Source organism: Genypterus blacodes, unplaced genomic scaffold (assembly GCF_046128005.1).
Source record: "Genypterus blacodes isolate CSIRO-AG114 ecotype Tasmania unplaced genomic scaffold, CSIRO-AGI_Gbla_v1 ptg000015l_1, whole genome shotgun sequence".
In the NCBI taxonomy this organism is placed as follows: domain Eukaryota; kingdom Metazoa; phylum Chordata; class Actinopteri; order Ophidiiformes; family Ophidiidae; genus Genypterus; species Genypterus blacodes.
The window spans coordinates 3,668,804-3,683,676 of record NW_027466829.1 but is presented as its reverse complement, the minus strand read 5'-3'; the positions used below and the strand labels follow the sequence as shown (position 1 = coordinate 3,683,676).

The window sequence follows — 14,873 nt, the reverse complement described above, 5'->3', positions numbered from 1 at the left end:
CCTCGTTACCTGGATACAGCCAGTCAGCAGCAGAGGAGCTTCCAGGTCAGAGTCCACCTGGAGATAAAGGCATTGAGCAGCTGATGTATGGAGAGAATGATGGAATGTTAAGTTATTTAAGGGTCAATATTACCTTAAGCCTATTGTTTCACTTCCTAAGTCCTAAACAGAGATTTTGTAGCTCTCACACGTCAGAATGAGCACCATAATAATGTGATGCTCTATTAAAATATGTATTATATATTTATTTATGACACATGGCTGACGCATGACATCATCCTGTAAATTCTATGACATCATTGCAACTCCAGTCCACTTGTACTCTACCTCAGGATCTACGTATAAAGTTCAACAACAATAGTAGGGATAACACAACCTTCCTCCCTTCTCTCGCTCTCTCTCTTTCTCTCCTCTTTCCCCTATTTCTCTATATAAAAACGATCTCCAAAATATCCTACACCTGTATGCACAATGTCATGTACAACGTCTGTTTCAATAAAAACAAATTGCAAAAAGAAAAAAAGAAAAAGCACATGAGGTCCAATCAGGAACGAGTTCTCAAAGCTTGAAGTCAAAGTTGGAGCATCACAGTGGAAAAGCCTCAGATTCACATTTCTACCTTATTGACAGTAACCATGGCAGCAACAAGTGGTGAGACCTTGAGAGACTATAGACGCAGCGAGTATAGAAACGATGATGTCAGCAGTGGTTCAGGTCCGTCTGTGGTCTGGAGGGCAGGATGAGGTCATGAGGGGCCATGGGGGGCGAGGGTCCTGAGTCTGGTCTGGTCTCTGCTTGGTCAGACATTTCAAAGATGTGAACGCATCACAAAGCTGCTTCATAAGGCTGCAGCAGGGACAAGTGGGCGGAGCTTATCTGCAGGGGCGTGTCTGTGGGTTCACCTGCATTTATCTCACGATGCAAACACAGCGCCCCCTGCTGATGAAACCCTGGACAGTGACTTCTCCTTCTGTGCTGGATGATGCACGTCTAGTTTGTCCACCAGCATGTAGATTAGTAAACACAACTTCCTGTGCTGTTTGAGCTCAAGGTTTCCTGATTGTTATGTTGTTTTTAATTCAGTAGTTTTGGGTGAAAAGTCAGTCAAAAGAAGAAATGTAAACTTAAAATGGTTTTGTTCCGGAAAGCCTAACAAGCGTCTCTATCAATCCTCCTGCAGCCCCGCACCTCCATCAGTCCCCGGGGGTCCTTCAGTCTGCAGGGTCTCATTCTGATTATTAGTATTTGACTCCAAAGTGAAGCTAAACTGTGTTAAACACACAACCCAGCTTTAATTCAAGGAGGTAAACTGTAATATGTTTTTATCGTCTTTGGTAAAATATAAATACTTCTTCACACACACACACACACACACACACACACACACACACACACACACACACACACACACACACACACACACACACACACACACACACACACACACACACACACACACACACACACACACACACACACACACACACACACACACACACACACACACACACAGGAGCGGCGCCGCTTCATCCTCAACTTTTCTGATCGTGATAATCACAGTAACAGTTGGCGACACAACGCAAACATCTGTCTGTCTGCCTGCCTGTCTGTCTGTCGGAACATCTCACAACTAAAGAGTCTCTGCAGAATGAAAACACGTGAGTACAATGAGACAGATTTGTTTATTTACTAAACATAAACCTTTGTGGATAAGTCGTCCCTGTATCCATAGTGGCGTCTGTCGTCACCATGTGGGGCAGGAAGTGAGCCTGGTGTGGTCGACCAATAGCAGCACTTTGGAGGCAGACGAACACACACACACACACACAAAAGCAGAACGCCATTGAGAGAGAGAGAGAGCGGCAAGTGTTCTCTGCCACAGCATCGTCGCAGCCTGGACTCTCTCTCTCTCGCACGGTGCCGTCCTGTGTGGAGAGCAGATGTCAGCAGCATCGGTCACGTTCTAATGTCAATATATTATCAATATATTTTCAACTAACAGCTGTAAATGTGCAGCTACATTCATGAGTGCTGCGCCCGAGGGGGACTGCATGTCTTCTCTCGCGTTGTGGGGCGACGTCGCACGAGCTGCCGACTGTAAACGAGCAGGCAGGCCGTGTGAATGAGGCGGCGCTGATAACACTGATCAGCTGCTGCGCGCTTTAAAGACGCGCATGTGGAAGGCATCGGAGCACAAGAGTGTCTTCACAGGTTGTCCGTTTGACTGAGGAAATGTTAATGACAGATTTCCTATGGACAGGTCAACGCAAAACGGAATAACTTAAGACTTCCTGGAATAATAAAGTCAAAGGTCGTAGGAAATCACTTTCTGAGGCAACAGTGAACATATTTGTTTATAAACTTCATGAGGAGGAGAGAGGAGAGGATTTTGTTCGTGTTGGGCGGATCTATACAAGTTCAGTTTCATGTAATAACACTGCCGCCCTGTTGGAGGGTTCTCACTGGCGCTGGTCAGGACCTGCATGAGGTCCATCCCTCCATGAGCTGCATCGTGTGTGTGTTTAGAGATCAAGCTGTGGGAGGCCCCGGTGACGTGGGAGCCCGAGGACCAGGACCAGGACGGAGAACCTCAGCCCTGGTTGACGCTTAAACTAAAACGGAATCCATCCATCAGCAGAATCAAAAAAGTCCAGGTTAGAACCGATTCCGCTGCAGAACCCATCCTCCAGTACCACAGGAGTCCACCAGGGGTTCACCAGTGTTTTCTACCGCCACCCTCAGGTCGTATGTCAGCGTGTTGGGACGATCTACATCCCCTACAGCGCGGTGCGTCCGTGAGCGACGGCCTACATCAGGTGTCCAGAGTGTCCCACAGAGCTCAGCATCAAGGCTCTCTGGTCCAGCACCTCCCTCTCTCGCCCCAGTGCCCCTCTCTCCTGCTCCACCATGGCTCTGTCCCGCTCCACCGCCGCCCGCTCTCTGTCCAGCCACAGCCTCTCCGCCTGCACCGCCGCCCTCTCCCTCTCCACCGCCGCCCTGTCTCTCTCCACCATCTCCCTCTCTCTCTCCAGCTCCGCCCTCTCTCGCTCCACCATCTCCCACTCCCTCTCTAGTCCTCCCAGCGAGCCGTCGCACGGGTCCGACGTCCGCGGGCACTGATCCGAGCCGCCGTCGCCGCCGAACGACTCCTGCGCAAATTCCGAGGAGGAGGAGTGAGGGGCGGGCCGCGACCTCTGGCGGGGGGTGCGGTCGGGCTGCTGATCGTCGTCCTGGGTGACGGGGGAGAGGAGGGGGGCGCTGTTGGTCAGGCGGCCCTCCATGGCTTCATTCATCAGGTGGAACCACGGCCAGGAGGAGGCGCTGTCTGCCACACTCTCCATTCCTGCGGGAGGATACTTCAGATCCTGAGAGAGGAAACAAACATGATGTCACACCAGCTTCTGATAGGTTACCTCCTCATCATCACTTCTTTGGTCCTTGTTGTGTTTTCTGAGGCCCTACCTTGTATCTCCTCTTCAGATTGTCCCACTTCTTGGCCATCTGGTGTGTGGAGACTTTCCCCTGCAGGCTCAGCTCCTTCAGGATGGCCCTGTTCACACACACACACACACACACACACACACACACACACACACACGTTCAGCTGTACGTCTCACAGGGCCGTTTGGGGCCTCGGAGGTTAGGATTACACGTCGGACATCTTACTTCCAAGCGGCCCTGGCGGCGTTCCTCCTGCCTGTGAACAACCCCTCATTAGCAGCTCGCAGTTTGATCATCTTCCGTGTGTCCTGATCGGTCACTGGGACGGACAGACGGACATAATAAACACCAGGAGACACACTCTGACCCTCTCCCTCCTCTGGATAAGCAGGAGAACCCCTCTTACTTTTATAGGTGAGGTCTGTGGGCGTGGAACACTCCTCCCCGCTGGCGTCGATGTACGTGATGTTCCCATCGTTCTCGACGTTGTCTCCGCCCACCATGCTCTCCAGCTCCGACACGCTGCGGCTCTCCACCAACATACAGTCTCTGTCGGGAGGCGGCGACGAGACAAAGACGTTGTCCTCCTCGCTGGTCCAGACCGGCACCACCCTGGTAGCTTTACCCACCAGGCGCCCCTCCAGAGCGTCGCTCATCAGCTGGAACCAGGGCCAGGAGGCGGGGTTAGTCTGAGCCTCCATGCCCCGAGGAGGGAACTTCAGGTCCTACACACACCAGCAGAGACAGGACACATGAGGGAGCTGCACCTGTGTGTGTTTGGGTGTGTGTGAGTGAGAGAGCTCTGGTCCCAGCTGAGCTCAGTCTGATTCTGGTTCTCACCTTGAATTTGGTCTTCAGGTTGTCCCACTTCTTGGCGACCTGATCCGGTGTTATCTTCCCCGTCAGACCCATCTCCTTGACGATCCCTCTGTGTGGACAAAAAACGCACAAACCCAGAGGAAAAGGTCACTCCGGGCCGTTGCTATGGACGCAAAGTTCTACACTTTACCGCAGAGCTGAGAGCTGTTCCTGTACCTCCAGGCCGGTTTGGCCGTGTTCCTCCGCCCGGTGAAGAGAGCCTCATTAGCCGCTCGCAGCTCAATCAGGTGCCTGGTGTCTTCCTCTGTCACTGCAGTGGAGGTCAAAGGTCAATTTACCACAAAGATGACTCAGTAGGCCCAAAGTGCCAACCTTCTTAAAGCTCCTCTGAAGTGTTTCTCACGTTTGTATGTGAACTCGCTCATGCGTTGAAGTTCTCCCAGAGCCGCCGATCCGTTCTTTTCTTCGTTGTCGACCAGCAGGTCCATCTCTGACTCCGTCAGAAACTCGGCCATGCCCCCTCGGTTCCGGCGGGGTCTCTTCTTGGGCGCCGGCGATAACTGTTCGCAGTAATCGTCGTCGTCCTCTACGATCGGCGTGAGTACAGACGCTGCACCGGCGAAGCGCCCCTCCATGGCGTCGTTCATTCGGTAGAACCAGGGCCAGGAGCTCGGGTTGCTCTCCACGCCTCGGGCGGGAAACTTCAGCTCCTGGTGACGACAAGAGGAGGAAATAGATTTGACCTCACGTCTGGATTTTTGGCCTGCTTGAGGGTTGAAGTTTTTTGCTCAATAAAATGAAAAACAACAAAACTACTTAACAGAGTCAGTGTGTAGTGTGTGTAGTGTTGTGTGTGAAGTGTGTGTGTAGTGCTACCTTGTATCTCCTCTTCAGGTTGTCCCACTTCTTGGCTAACTGGTCGGTGGTCACCTTCCCCTGCAGACCCAGCTCGTACAGAATGGCCCTGCGAGCAAACGCGACAGGCGTGAGATCACACAAACACACAAACACTCCGAGCAGGACCTGAGAGTTTGGGGCCGGATCGGCTGGAGAGGCAGGTTGAGCTTCCAGTCACTGATCAGAGCCCAGAGTTCCTCAGGACTAGAAGGAGAGCGGCGAGGAGGACCTCCACTCACCTCCAGGCCGGCTTGGCCGAGTGCTTCCTGCCGGTGAAGAGCGCCTCGTTCGCCGCTCGAAGTTTGATCATCCTCTCCGTCTCTGGTTCCGTCACTGTCGACACAGAAAACAGGCTCTCACTCTGAGTCTGTGGGCTTGATGATGTAATGGTTTGAGGTGTAGCTTCTTACTCTTGTAGCTGCACTCAGACATCCTCCTCCAGCCCATGGGCACTCCCTCCTGAGGAGCGGCGTCAGAGTGACCCGTCCCGTCGTCCTCTGCGTTCTCCGCCGCCCCTGAATCCTCCATCTCCGTCTTTATGAGGAACTCCAGGATGTCGGCGTTCTCCGGGTTCTGGCTGGCCTGGTTGTTGCCGCGGTGACCGGCTCCTCCAGCCGTCTCCGGGCTCAGCACCAGGTTGCTGTTGTAGAGTCGACCCTGCATGGCCTCGTCCATGATGTGGAACCAGGGCCACGACTCCACCACGCCCCCCAGGCCGTCCTGACCCTGGTACGGCTGCTTCAGGTCCTGGGGGAGACGGAGACGTGAGACAAAACGTCAACAAGCTGACGTCAAGAGAAAGCCTGTCAGGTGTGTGTGTGTGTGTGTGTGTGTGTGTGTGTGTGTGTGTGTGTGTGTGGGTAACCTTGTACTTCGCCCGCAGATTATCCCATTTCTTGGCGATCTGGTCTGGGGTCAGCTTCCCCTCCAGGCCAAGGCCCTTTAAGATCGTGCTGAGGAGCACACAGAGCAAAACACACACACAGCGTCACACTCACAAAAGCACCAATGTGACGGAAACACAATCAGTTTCAGAAATGACAAATACAAACTTACATCATCATAACTGCATCATCTCAAAGGCTGAACTGTTTCCTAGTTTAACTAAGTATTCACAGTGATGAAGGTGTGTCTGTGTGTGAGTGTGTGTGTGTGTGTGTGTGTGTGAGTGAGTGTGAAACAGCTGTGTGAGTGGATTAACATCGTTCCTGATCTGGGTAACATGTTGGAATGTCAAACCTGACACGTACTTCCACGCTATCTTGGCAGAGTTCCTCTTCCCGGTGAACAGAGCCTCGTTAGACGCTCGAAACTCAATCAGCCTCTTCACATCCTCCTCTGTCACTGCAGGTCAGAGGTCAGGGGTCAGCAGGTCAGAGCTCAGGTAAATCCAATGCGTGCAGTGCTCATGTGGCGTGCTACTCACTTTTGTAGGTGTTTTCCGGGAGGTGGGGCAGCGGGTTGAGGGAGGACTCCATCGTGATCATGGAAGAAGGAGAGGATCTGTATTCCTCCAGCAGCTCCAGAGGGAGGAAGAGTGATGGAGGCGCGCAGCTATCCCGGCCTGACGCTAACTACATCCGCTAACGCATCCTGCAGCGTTACCAGCTCGTCTTCTCCCGCGGCAGAGCTCCTGCGTCCATGGCGCGACTGAGCTTCAGCCGACGAGCCGAAGCAGCAGGGAGCGTCCGTGTGTGTTTCCTCCGAAGCTCACAGCGAACCTGAAGAAGGATGCTAGCTAGCAGGCTAAGCAGCCAGCCGAAGCAACAAGCCGACACTGAGCCGCCCGTCTCCCTGCCGCAAAACAACACCGCCTCCCGTTACCTCGAGTTAACTCTGACACCCGACACCGAAATGTGTTGTATTCGGTGATAAAATGGTGAATAAATGTGTTTGGAGCGCATTCGAAGCTAGCAGCATCTCGTTTCCTTTCCTGAGCTCTGAGGAGTACGCTTGCTGACTCCGCCCCGTCCTGCCGTCTGTCACGTGACCTACAAACAGCAAGGGGCGGGGCTAACATGAGAAACATAAACAAATCAGACCCAAGTTGTTCTATTGGCAAATACGTAAAAATCTACATGAAGAAAGTGTTCACCTTCGTTTCTCTTCATTTCTCTGGAACGTCGAACAAAGTGTTTGGCAATAACTTTCATTAACAACTCGTGTACATTAAAATATATAACCGAATATTTTCAGCTCCCCTCACCCCCCTGGCGCTGTTGCTCGTAGGCGTCAGCTTGTACAGGATGTGAAACTGTCCTGCCCTCTAGCGGCAACATGAAGCCCCTGCAAGATGAACCTGCTCAGCATCCTGCAGTTTGGATTCGTCAAGCTCCCGTATCCCATGAGATTACAGCGGAAATGATGTCAAGATTAAAGTTTAAATACTTTCAGATGTCAATTTGGAATGTGCATACATATTTAATAAAGTAGTTACGTTAAACATTATACGAGTTATAAGCAAGGTAAAATAATAACAGGGAAGGAAATTGATGTTAAAGTACACCTGGCGATGTCAAGGAGTCACAGTGTGCGTTTTATTTTGAAGGTCAATACCGGAACTGTAACGTTTTACCGTGTACTATGACCCCTGGGCTGCTGTGTATTTTCTCTAAATATCCTGATGGAAAAACAATGGCTTCCCTGCTGTATTTATCCCTAATATAAACATATACCATATATATAATATATACATCGATTCATGCCCTTGAGCTGATCTGCTGTTTCCTTAACCGGTAACGTAGTTTCTGTTTATTATATCCGTTTACAATGATAATCATTATGGTGTGTAAGAGATGATTACAGTAAAATACACTGTAGATTTAACCTTATTAATATTATCTGCTATAAATCAGCCTGAATAAATAATATGGATACGGAAATAAAGCAGAAATTGATAATCTCGTCCGCGGTGTCTAATATGAATTACGATGCCATTACGTTTATTGCGATTAATTGTTCTTTCCGGGGTTTTACGCAACAAATGATTACTATACAACCCATGAGTTCAGTATCTATTAGTATCCAATTATCATCCAAGTAACATGACATCTCTTAAATCTCTTATCCACTAAGAAGTCTTTAAAACCCGTGATAGCTTTTATTAAATTAATAAAGAAATTATAAACTAAGATTCCCCCAAAATGGTTATGGAATATACTGTAATGTCTTAAATTTAATCTTCTTGAATACCAATTTATTCCTTCTTATTCAATTCAATTTAACTTTATTTATATAGCACCAAATCACAACAAACCTTATCTAGATTGAATCAAGAACATTTACATGAACACACAGCAGTATTTAGGTTGTTTCCCCTTAAAGTCAACAGCACAGAAGGTTCAGGGATTTGGGGTTTAGTCCAGAAACGTTTTGCCTAAATCCTGTAAAGCATTAAGCATGTCACCTGTGTGTGTGTGTGAGCAGCACCAGCATCATGTTGGCCAGGAAAGGCCTTCTGCCGGATGGCTTCCTGCTGACCCGGCTGGCTGAGGACCAGAACCAACCGAACCGCAGCCGCTCCAGAGCCCAGAGAGCCCGCTTCATCACCAAGAGCGGATCCTGCAACGTGGCTCACAAAAACATCCGAGAGCAGGTAACACATCACTATATGTGGGATTTACCAAAGTGCTCTAGGTCGCAAAGTAAAAGGTCAGTTATGAGCCAATCAGACACATTTAAATAAATTTGAAGATGAATTACACCATCCTGTCGTTATCCTGTCATGATAAGATGTAAAAACAGTCAAAAGATAATAATAATGATGGAGTTTGTTTTCTTTAGGGTCGATTCCTGCAGGATGTCTTCACCACCATGGTGGACCTGAAGTGGCAGCACTCCTTCCTCATCTTCACCTCGGCCTTCCTCTGCTCCTGGATGCTGTTCGCCATGATCTGGTGGCTTCTGGCCTTCGCTCACGGTGACCTGGAGCCCCGGGACCCAGAGGCAGAGCAGAACCACGTCCCCTGTGTGACCGCCATTCACTCCTTCACCTCAGCCTTCCTCTTCTCCATTGAAGTCCAGGTGAGAGTGAAGTGAAGGAATTAAGATTTAAGCAAAGACAAAGGAGGAAGGACGGAAGAATGACATGACAGAAGGGAGGGGAGAGAGGAATTAAAGATGATCTCTGTTATTTATCTCATGCTGAGTGTAAAATCTGAGGTCATTATAAACCACAGCAGTCAGGTGAATGCCAGTAAGGTATCAGTAAAGGTACCTGGATGTTTGCTGCAGGTGACCATTGGCTTTGGCGGACGGATGGTGACGGAGGAGTGTCCTCTGGCCATTACCGTGCTGATCATCCAGAACATTCTGGGACTGATCATCAACGCCGTCATGCTCGGCTGCGTGTTCATGAAGACGGCTCAGGCCAACCGCCGCGCCGAGACGCTCATCTTCTCCAGGAACGCCGTCATCGCTCCTCGTAATGGCCGACCCACCTTCATGTTCCGAGTGGGAGACCTGAGGAAGAGTATGATCATCTCTGCCACCATTCAGCTCCAGGTGAAGGAGAACACGTTTACATAACTGATCAGCTCTTCAATGTAAATGCAAACGTAATTATAAATGTCCACATGGTGGCGCTCTCTACCAGATCTGCACCAAAACTGAATCCACAGTTTCTTGGTCTCAGTTGTGACTCTCCACAAAATAAAACGTTTCTAAAGGTTTTGACCTGTCCAGTTGGTGTCTGTGAGTCTGAAGCTCCTTAGTGACACTGTGTCCCTGCAGGTGATCCGGCGGACGGTGACGTCAGAGGGTGAGGTCGTCCCAGTGTGCCAGCTGGACATCCAGGTGGAGAATCCTCTGAGGAGTAACGGCATCTTCCTGGTCTCTCCTCTGATCATCAGCCACACCATGGAGAGAGGAAGTCCTCTGTACGAGCTCTCTGCCCACACCCTGGCCTCAGAGGACCTGGAGATCATCGTCATCCTGGAAGGTGAACACACATCTACTAAATTAATCACTTTAGCTGGGAAGGATAATGTTATATGTACATCAACTTTTTAAACAGTCAATAATAGACTGAAAGAAAAACTGAATACTGAAATACTAAATGACTGAACTTGTTGCCACAGCGTTTCCGTCTGTAGTAGTTATTTCTATTAGCCGATCTGCTTGACTCTCTGTTTGATTGGCAGGTGTGGTGGAAACCACAGGGATCACCATGCAGGCTCGTACCTCTTACACTCCTGAGGAGATCCTGTGGGGGAGGCGCTTTGTCTCCATCATAACAGAGGAGGATGGACGCTACTGTGTGGATTATTCAAAGTTCGGAAACACGATTCCTTGCCGGATGTCGTCCCTCAGTGCGAAGGAGCTGGACCAGACCAGAGGGGTCCAAGAGGGGTCCAACCCTGCAGACCTCAATCTGCAGGGTTGGGGACTGGTTAGAGCCGGCAGAGGAGGGTTCCGCCGAGGAGGCAGGACGACCTGCGACAGCTTCGCCTCTCAGCCTTGGTACGCACAATTAGACAAGCCCAAGAAAGAAACAGAGCAGAAAGGGCAGAAGAAAACAGTGAAGCTGGAGGTGATTGGACAACAAATGGAGGAGGAGGAGCTTGGAGAGATGAGCAACTGAAGAACGGTGCATTTCCATAGACACGGTGCCGGGGCTGAGCCTTCAAAAGACCCGGCCCACATTTCCACAGGCTCAGCTGAACATTGACCTCACCATTGGCTGAATTTGATCATTGTCTTTTCATTCAAAGCTCACGATCACAAGTCAACTCTCTTTTTCCTGCCGATTTACAAAATAGCTCTTAAACACACTGATGGTGTTGGGGAAGGGGCACAATGGTTGGTTAGTTACAGGCAAGGTCAGCGGCACCGTGTTTATGGAAACACCAACACCACCTTCAGTCCTCAGATGGTACTGTTGTTGTGTTTCTGATCTCCTTATATCAAATCTGCGAGAACAACATGATTATACACTGTAATGACATCATGAAGTGAAGTGTATATGAAGCATATTCCAGTAGATTCCAGCGTTTATAGTTTATAGCACAAAATGTTCCACTGGCCCTTTTGTTATTGAATTTATTCCTCAAAACCCTATTTATAGTTTGTGCGGTGAGTTTGAATGTATTTATGTGAATATTTCTGTCCGTCTATACGGTTTTATTTATGTTTGATAAATATTATGTTTTTGTATTTTGTTTCACACTGTTGTTCTGGGGAATATTTTAAACCTTCAGTAAAAAGAGAATCATTCCAATGGATGAATTCAGTTTATTCAATTGCACAATTTTATTCAATAGTAAATAATCACATGTTTATTAGCTACTACAGCCCACACACTCATCAGGTGTGTTACAGCCTGCATCTGCACCGGGAGGCAATTTGATCTGGACCCAAAACAAAAAGTGCCATATTCTGTAATGTTAGGAAAGTGAAGAATATTCAGTTTTCCTGTCCAGATCTGCTTTCAAATCTATTCTCACAAACCAAAATCTAAATCCATCTCTTACTTATAGAGACGGCAGAAACTCATAACCAAAGATGACACTTTTCCTGGTTTTTACTGTTAAATTGATGTAAATTAGGGATCTGAAAATTAGACAACAGGATGGAAAAAGTCATTCATCATTTCACGTGATGTTCAAAGTTGACCTGAGAAGCCTAAAATGCCACAAACAGCAACGGCAAACAACAGCAAACAAGGCTTGTTTTAGCTCGAGTTAACTTTACACAAACAACACTGCTTATTAAAGACAAAGACTAAGCTGACCAGGAGTTAATAATGTGGGTTTGTTCAGATCCAGCAGCTCCAGACACTCAGCAGGGAGCCCAGGAGGATCAGGAGTGGCGTTGCCGTGGTAACGTAGCTGCCTGAGTTGCACAGGTTGCTGCTGCAGCATCGGTAGGTGTAGCCGGAGATCGCCGGAAACATCTGAGTGAGACGAGAGTTATCGCAGTCTGTGTAGCGGATACACTGACGGATGGTTTTCCCTCCTGGAGACACAGAAGCACAAGAACATTTACTGGATATACAGTTTGGAACGACTTATATGTGGTTATTTCCGTTTTGGAGACTTTTTAAAGGGAAAATCCTTTATCACACAGGTATCTGGTATAACAATACTTAAACACAACAATACTATAACACAAACAATGGTAGATGTTAATAATAACTCACCTCTTTCGCTCAGAGATATGCAGGAATCTTCAAACGTACACTCCTGCACGTTCTGGCAGCGTCCGGTGTAATCTGCACACTTATAGCAGCGAAGTGCAGAACCTGACGAGGTAGAAACAGTTTGCACTTCATCATGGGAATTTTCAGGTCACAGTCCACCGAACCAGAATCAAAATGGCTTAATAATGCACTTTCTAAATTCACAACGACATTTCAGCACCCATCAAATGTTTTTGACTCAGTGTGTGTGTGTGTGTGTGTGTGTGTGTGTGTGTGCAGTCGTGAGTTTTACATTAACATTAGTCCATAGACAACCATTCAAACTGCTAGTCCTGTGTATACACAAAGATGACACTAGATGGTAGCAGAGACTAAGGACAGTACAGCCGGCGAAGCCACTACCATTGGATCTGAACAAGTAAGACCTGGATCTGCATCTTCAGACAGGAGCTTTTAGCAGGGCTACAAACATGCAACTAGCACCTTCATCTAGCTGAGATAGAGCTGATCAGTAAAGGACAAACAGTTTGAATGGATCCTCAGTAGCTACAGAGCTCTATCCAGAACAGATCACACAGTATTGATTATTGATTTCAGTTTATATCTGTGCCCTGTATGGGCATCGGCTTCTGAGACTCCTGCCACCACCATCAACAACTGAGTGAAATCCTGTTCCTAGTATCTTGAAAACATTTCCTAGTATTTTGAAGAACAATTCTGTTTTTGTTTCCAAAAACAACATCCTAGTTACCATGGATACTCTACAGACAACACTGTTCACAGATCTTTCCAATAGAAAATAGCCCTGATATGAAAACAGAAAGTACTAGTGTCTAGATTCTGTAAGCAGTGCAGGGAAAATGTTTTTGTAGTTTAGTGAACTGACCCTTTAATCTGTCCTGGTCCACTCACCCAGATCAAACATCCCAAAGCAAAGCAGCAGGCATAGTCCAAGGCAGCGCTTCATGTCTCCTTTAAAGTGAGGATTGAACTCAGATTGGCCCGTTTGGAGGAGCAGAGGATTCCGGCAGTGTCCGGCTGGGTTTGGTGTCCCGGTCTTGTCCACTGTGACCTGAGGCGCATGGCAGTCAACTGAGCTGAGAACGACTCTTTGTCCAGAGCACCACAAAGAGTCCCTGTCTGACCACAAGCTCCCTCCTCCTCCCCCCCCTCCAACAATCACTTGGCCACAGCCTCATGGAGGCTTTTATTATGGCTGTAGTACACAGATTATGTGTAGTACTTTTCAGCTGTGTGAACGTCTTTCACACAAACGCAGCGATTCCATTGACAGGACTTACAGACGCGTCGTACCAGTACTGCAGTGTGCATGAGCGTACTTCAGGGAGAGAGAACCACAGCAAATGATCAAATGAAAGTTGTAGTTAACTGTAAGGATGTAGCTAAAGACAGTGAGGATGAGGACCCAAATGCTGAGAAACACAGAAGAGGAGAAATGCCAGTGTAATTACTGAACGCAGAAAACAAATTCCAGGAAAACTGAAATGTCAGGCCCACACACCCATGGGCCTAAAAGGTAATAAACACAAATACAAGAGAATCACTGTCTCGGGCCAAGAGGGAAACTAAAACTGAGTGGAGCTACTAAGCAGAGCCACATAGAGACAGGGGACCACGAGAAACCCAGAAGAAGAACAACTAACATGAGACTACGGGGAAACAAACGACTAGAAATAGATCAAGAGAAAACCCAGACTAAAGGAGAGAAACAAAAGACACACAGAACACAAGGACCAAAGGCAAACATACAAATTTAGGAGTAACACAGAAGATTAGGATAAAGACAGAGAACAAGAGCGCAGCTGTGGAAACCAGAGAAAAAACAGGACGAAACACCAGAGGTGAGGGACAGATGCAGTATCAGAAGACAAATGGCTTCATTACCTCATAACTAATCAGGACTGCAACTACAAACATCCAAAGCATTAAATCTGCCAAATACAAAAGCAACTCAAACACAAAGCATCCGTGACCGACTGAGTTTACCTGCTTGACTCCTTTTCCACTACAATGTCAAATCTAACCTCATCATGCTGAGGTCACGTCTTTGATAAAGGGTTCGTCCACCACATTAAGCCATCAGCTGCTTTCCTGTGTATCCCTGCTCAGGCTAAGCAGGAGGAGAGAGTGAAAGGAGGGGATGGTAAATGGGTTTTGCTCTGGGTGTTTTGCAGCCATTTCACAGAATGTAAGTGAAACATTAGAGGCGATGGTAGAGGAGCAGCGGTGCAGATCGATACGCTTAATGCACCACTCAGGACACAGAGCATCACACAGCACATCAGCAGGTTCTCTGCCAGTCTTATTCTTTCATTTGTCTATTTTTAATCGATTTACTAAGCCTGCTTTTAACTAAATATTGTTTCCTACCTGGTTATTTATCAGTCTACAATGGAGCAGTTTGAAAATGATGTGATGACGTGAGATGAGGGGCTCCAACTGAAAAATGTGCCCCAGAGCCCAGGACAAGCTGGTGACACCCCTGACTACAACAAAGAGATTGTGATGTATAGTTCAGTCGTTGGAAGTCATATGGATGCATTGACTTTGCGTTTAG

General features: G+C 48.1%; 3 protein-coding genes across 3 annotated transcripts; 1 reads left to right on the top strand and 2 right to left on the bottom strand.

Annotated features, from left to right (window-relative positions):
- Window positions 1–1,650: 1,650 nt before the first annotated feature.
- On the bottom strand, window positions 1,651–7,148 carry LOC142988130 (uncharacterized). The gene is made up of 13 exons (XM_076137173.1): window positions 6,584–7,148; window positions 6,408–6,501; window positions 6,023–6,110; window positions 5,568–5,904; window positions 5,397–5,490; window positions 5,137–5,224; window positions 4,664–4,970; window positions 4,477–4,570; window positions 4,282–4,369; window positions 3,848–4,166; window positions 3,667–3,760; window positions 3,463–3,550; window positions 1,651–3,365 (listed from the first exon to the last, which is right to left on the bottom strand). The coding sequence occupies exons 1-13, from the start codon at window positions 6,642–6,644 to the stop codon at window positions 2,808–2,810; spliced, it is 2,310 nt and encodes a 769-aa protein (XP_075993288.1). The 5' UTR covers window positions 6,645–7,148; the 3' UTR covers window positions 1,651–2,807.
- Window positions 7,149–7,745: 597 nt separating this feature from the next.
- Window positions 7,746–11,396, top strand: kcnj11l (potassium inwardly rectifying channel subfamily J member 11, like). Its single transcript, XM_076169476.1, has 6 exons — window positions 7,746–7,892; window positions 8,584–8,752; window positions 8,941–9,180; window positions 9,391–9,660; window positions 9,889–10,096; window positions 10,299–11,396. Exons 2-6 carry the CDS (start codon window positions 8,594–8,596, stop codon window positions 10,736–10,738), a joined length of 1,317 nt encoding a protein of 438 aa, XP_076025591.1. The 5' UTR covers window positions 7,746–7,892; window positions 8,584–8,593; the 3' UTR covers window positions 10,739–11,396.
- On the bottom strand, window positions 11,393–14,348 carry cd59b (CD59 molecule (CD59 blood group) b). The gene is made up of 3 exons (XM_076169487.1): window positions 13,208–14,348; window positions 12,296–12,397; window positions 11,393–12,111 (listed from the first exon to the last, which is right to left on the bottom strand). The coding sequence occupies exons 1-3, from the start codon at window positions 13,260–13,262 to the stop codon at window positions 11,912–11,914; spliced, it is 357 nt and encodes a 118-aa protein (XP_076025602.1). The 5' UTR covers window positions 13,263–14,348; the 3' UTR covers window positions 11,393–11,911.
- Window positions 14,349–14,873: the final 525 nt, after the last annotated feature.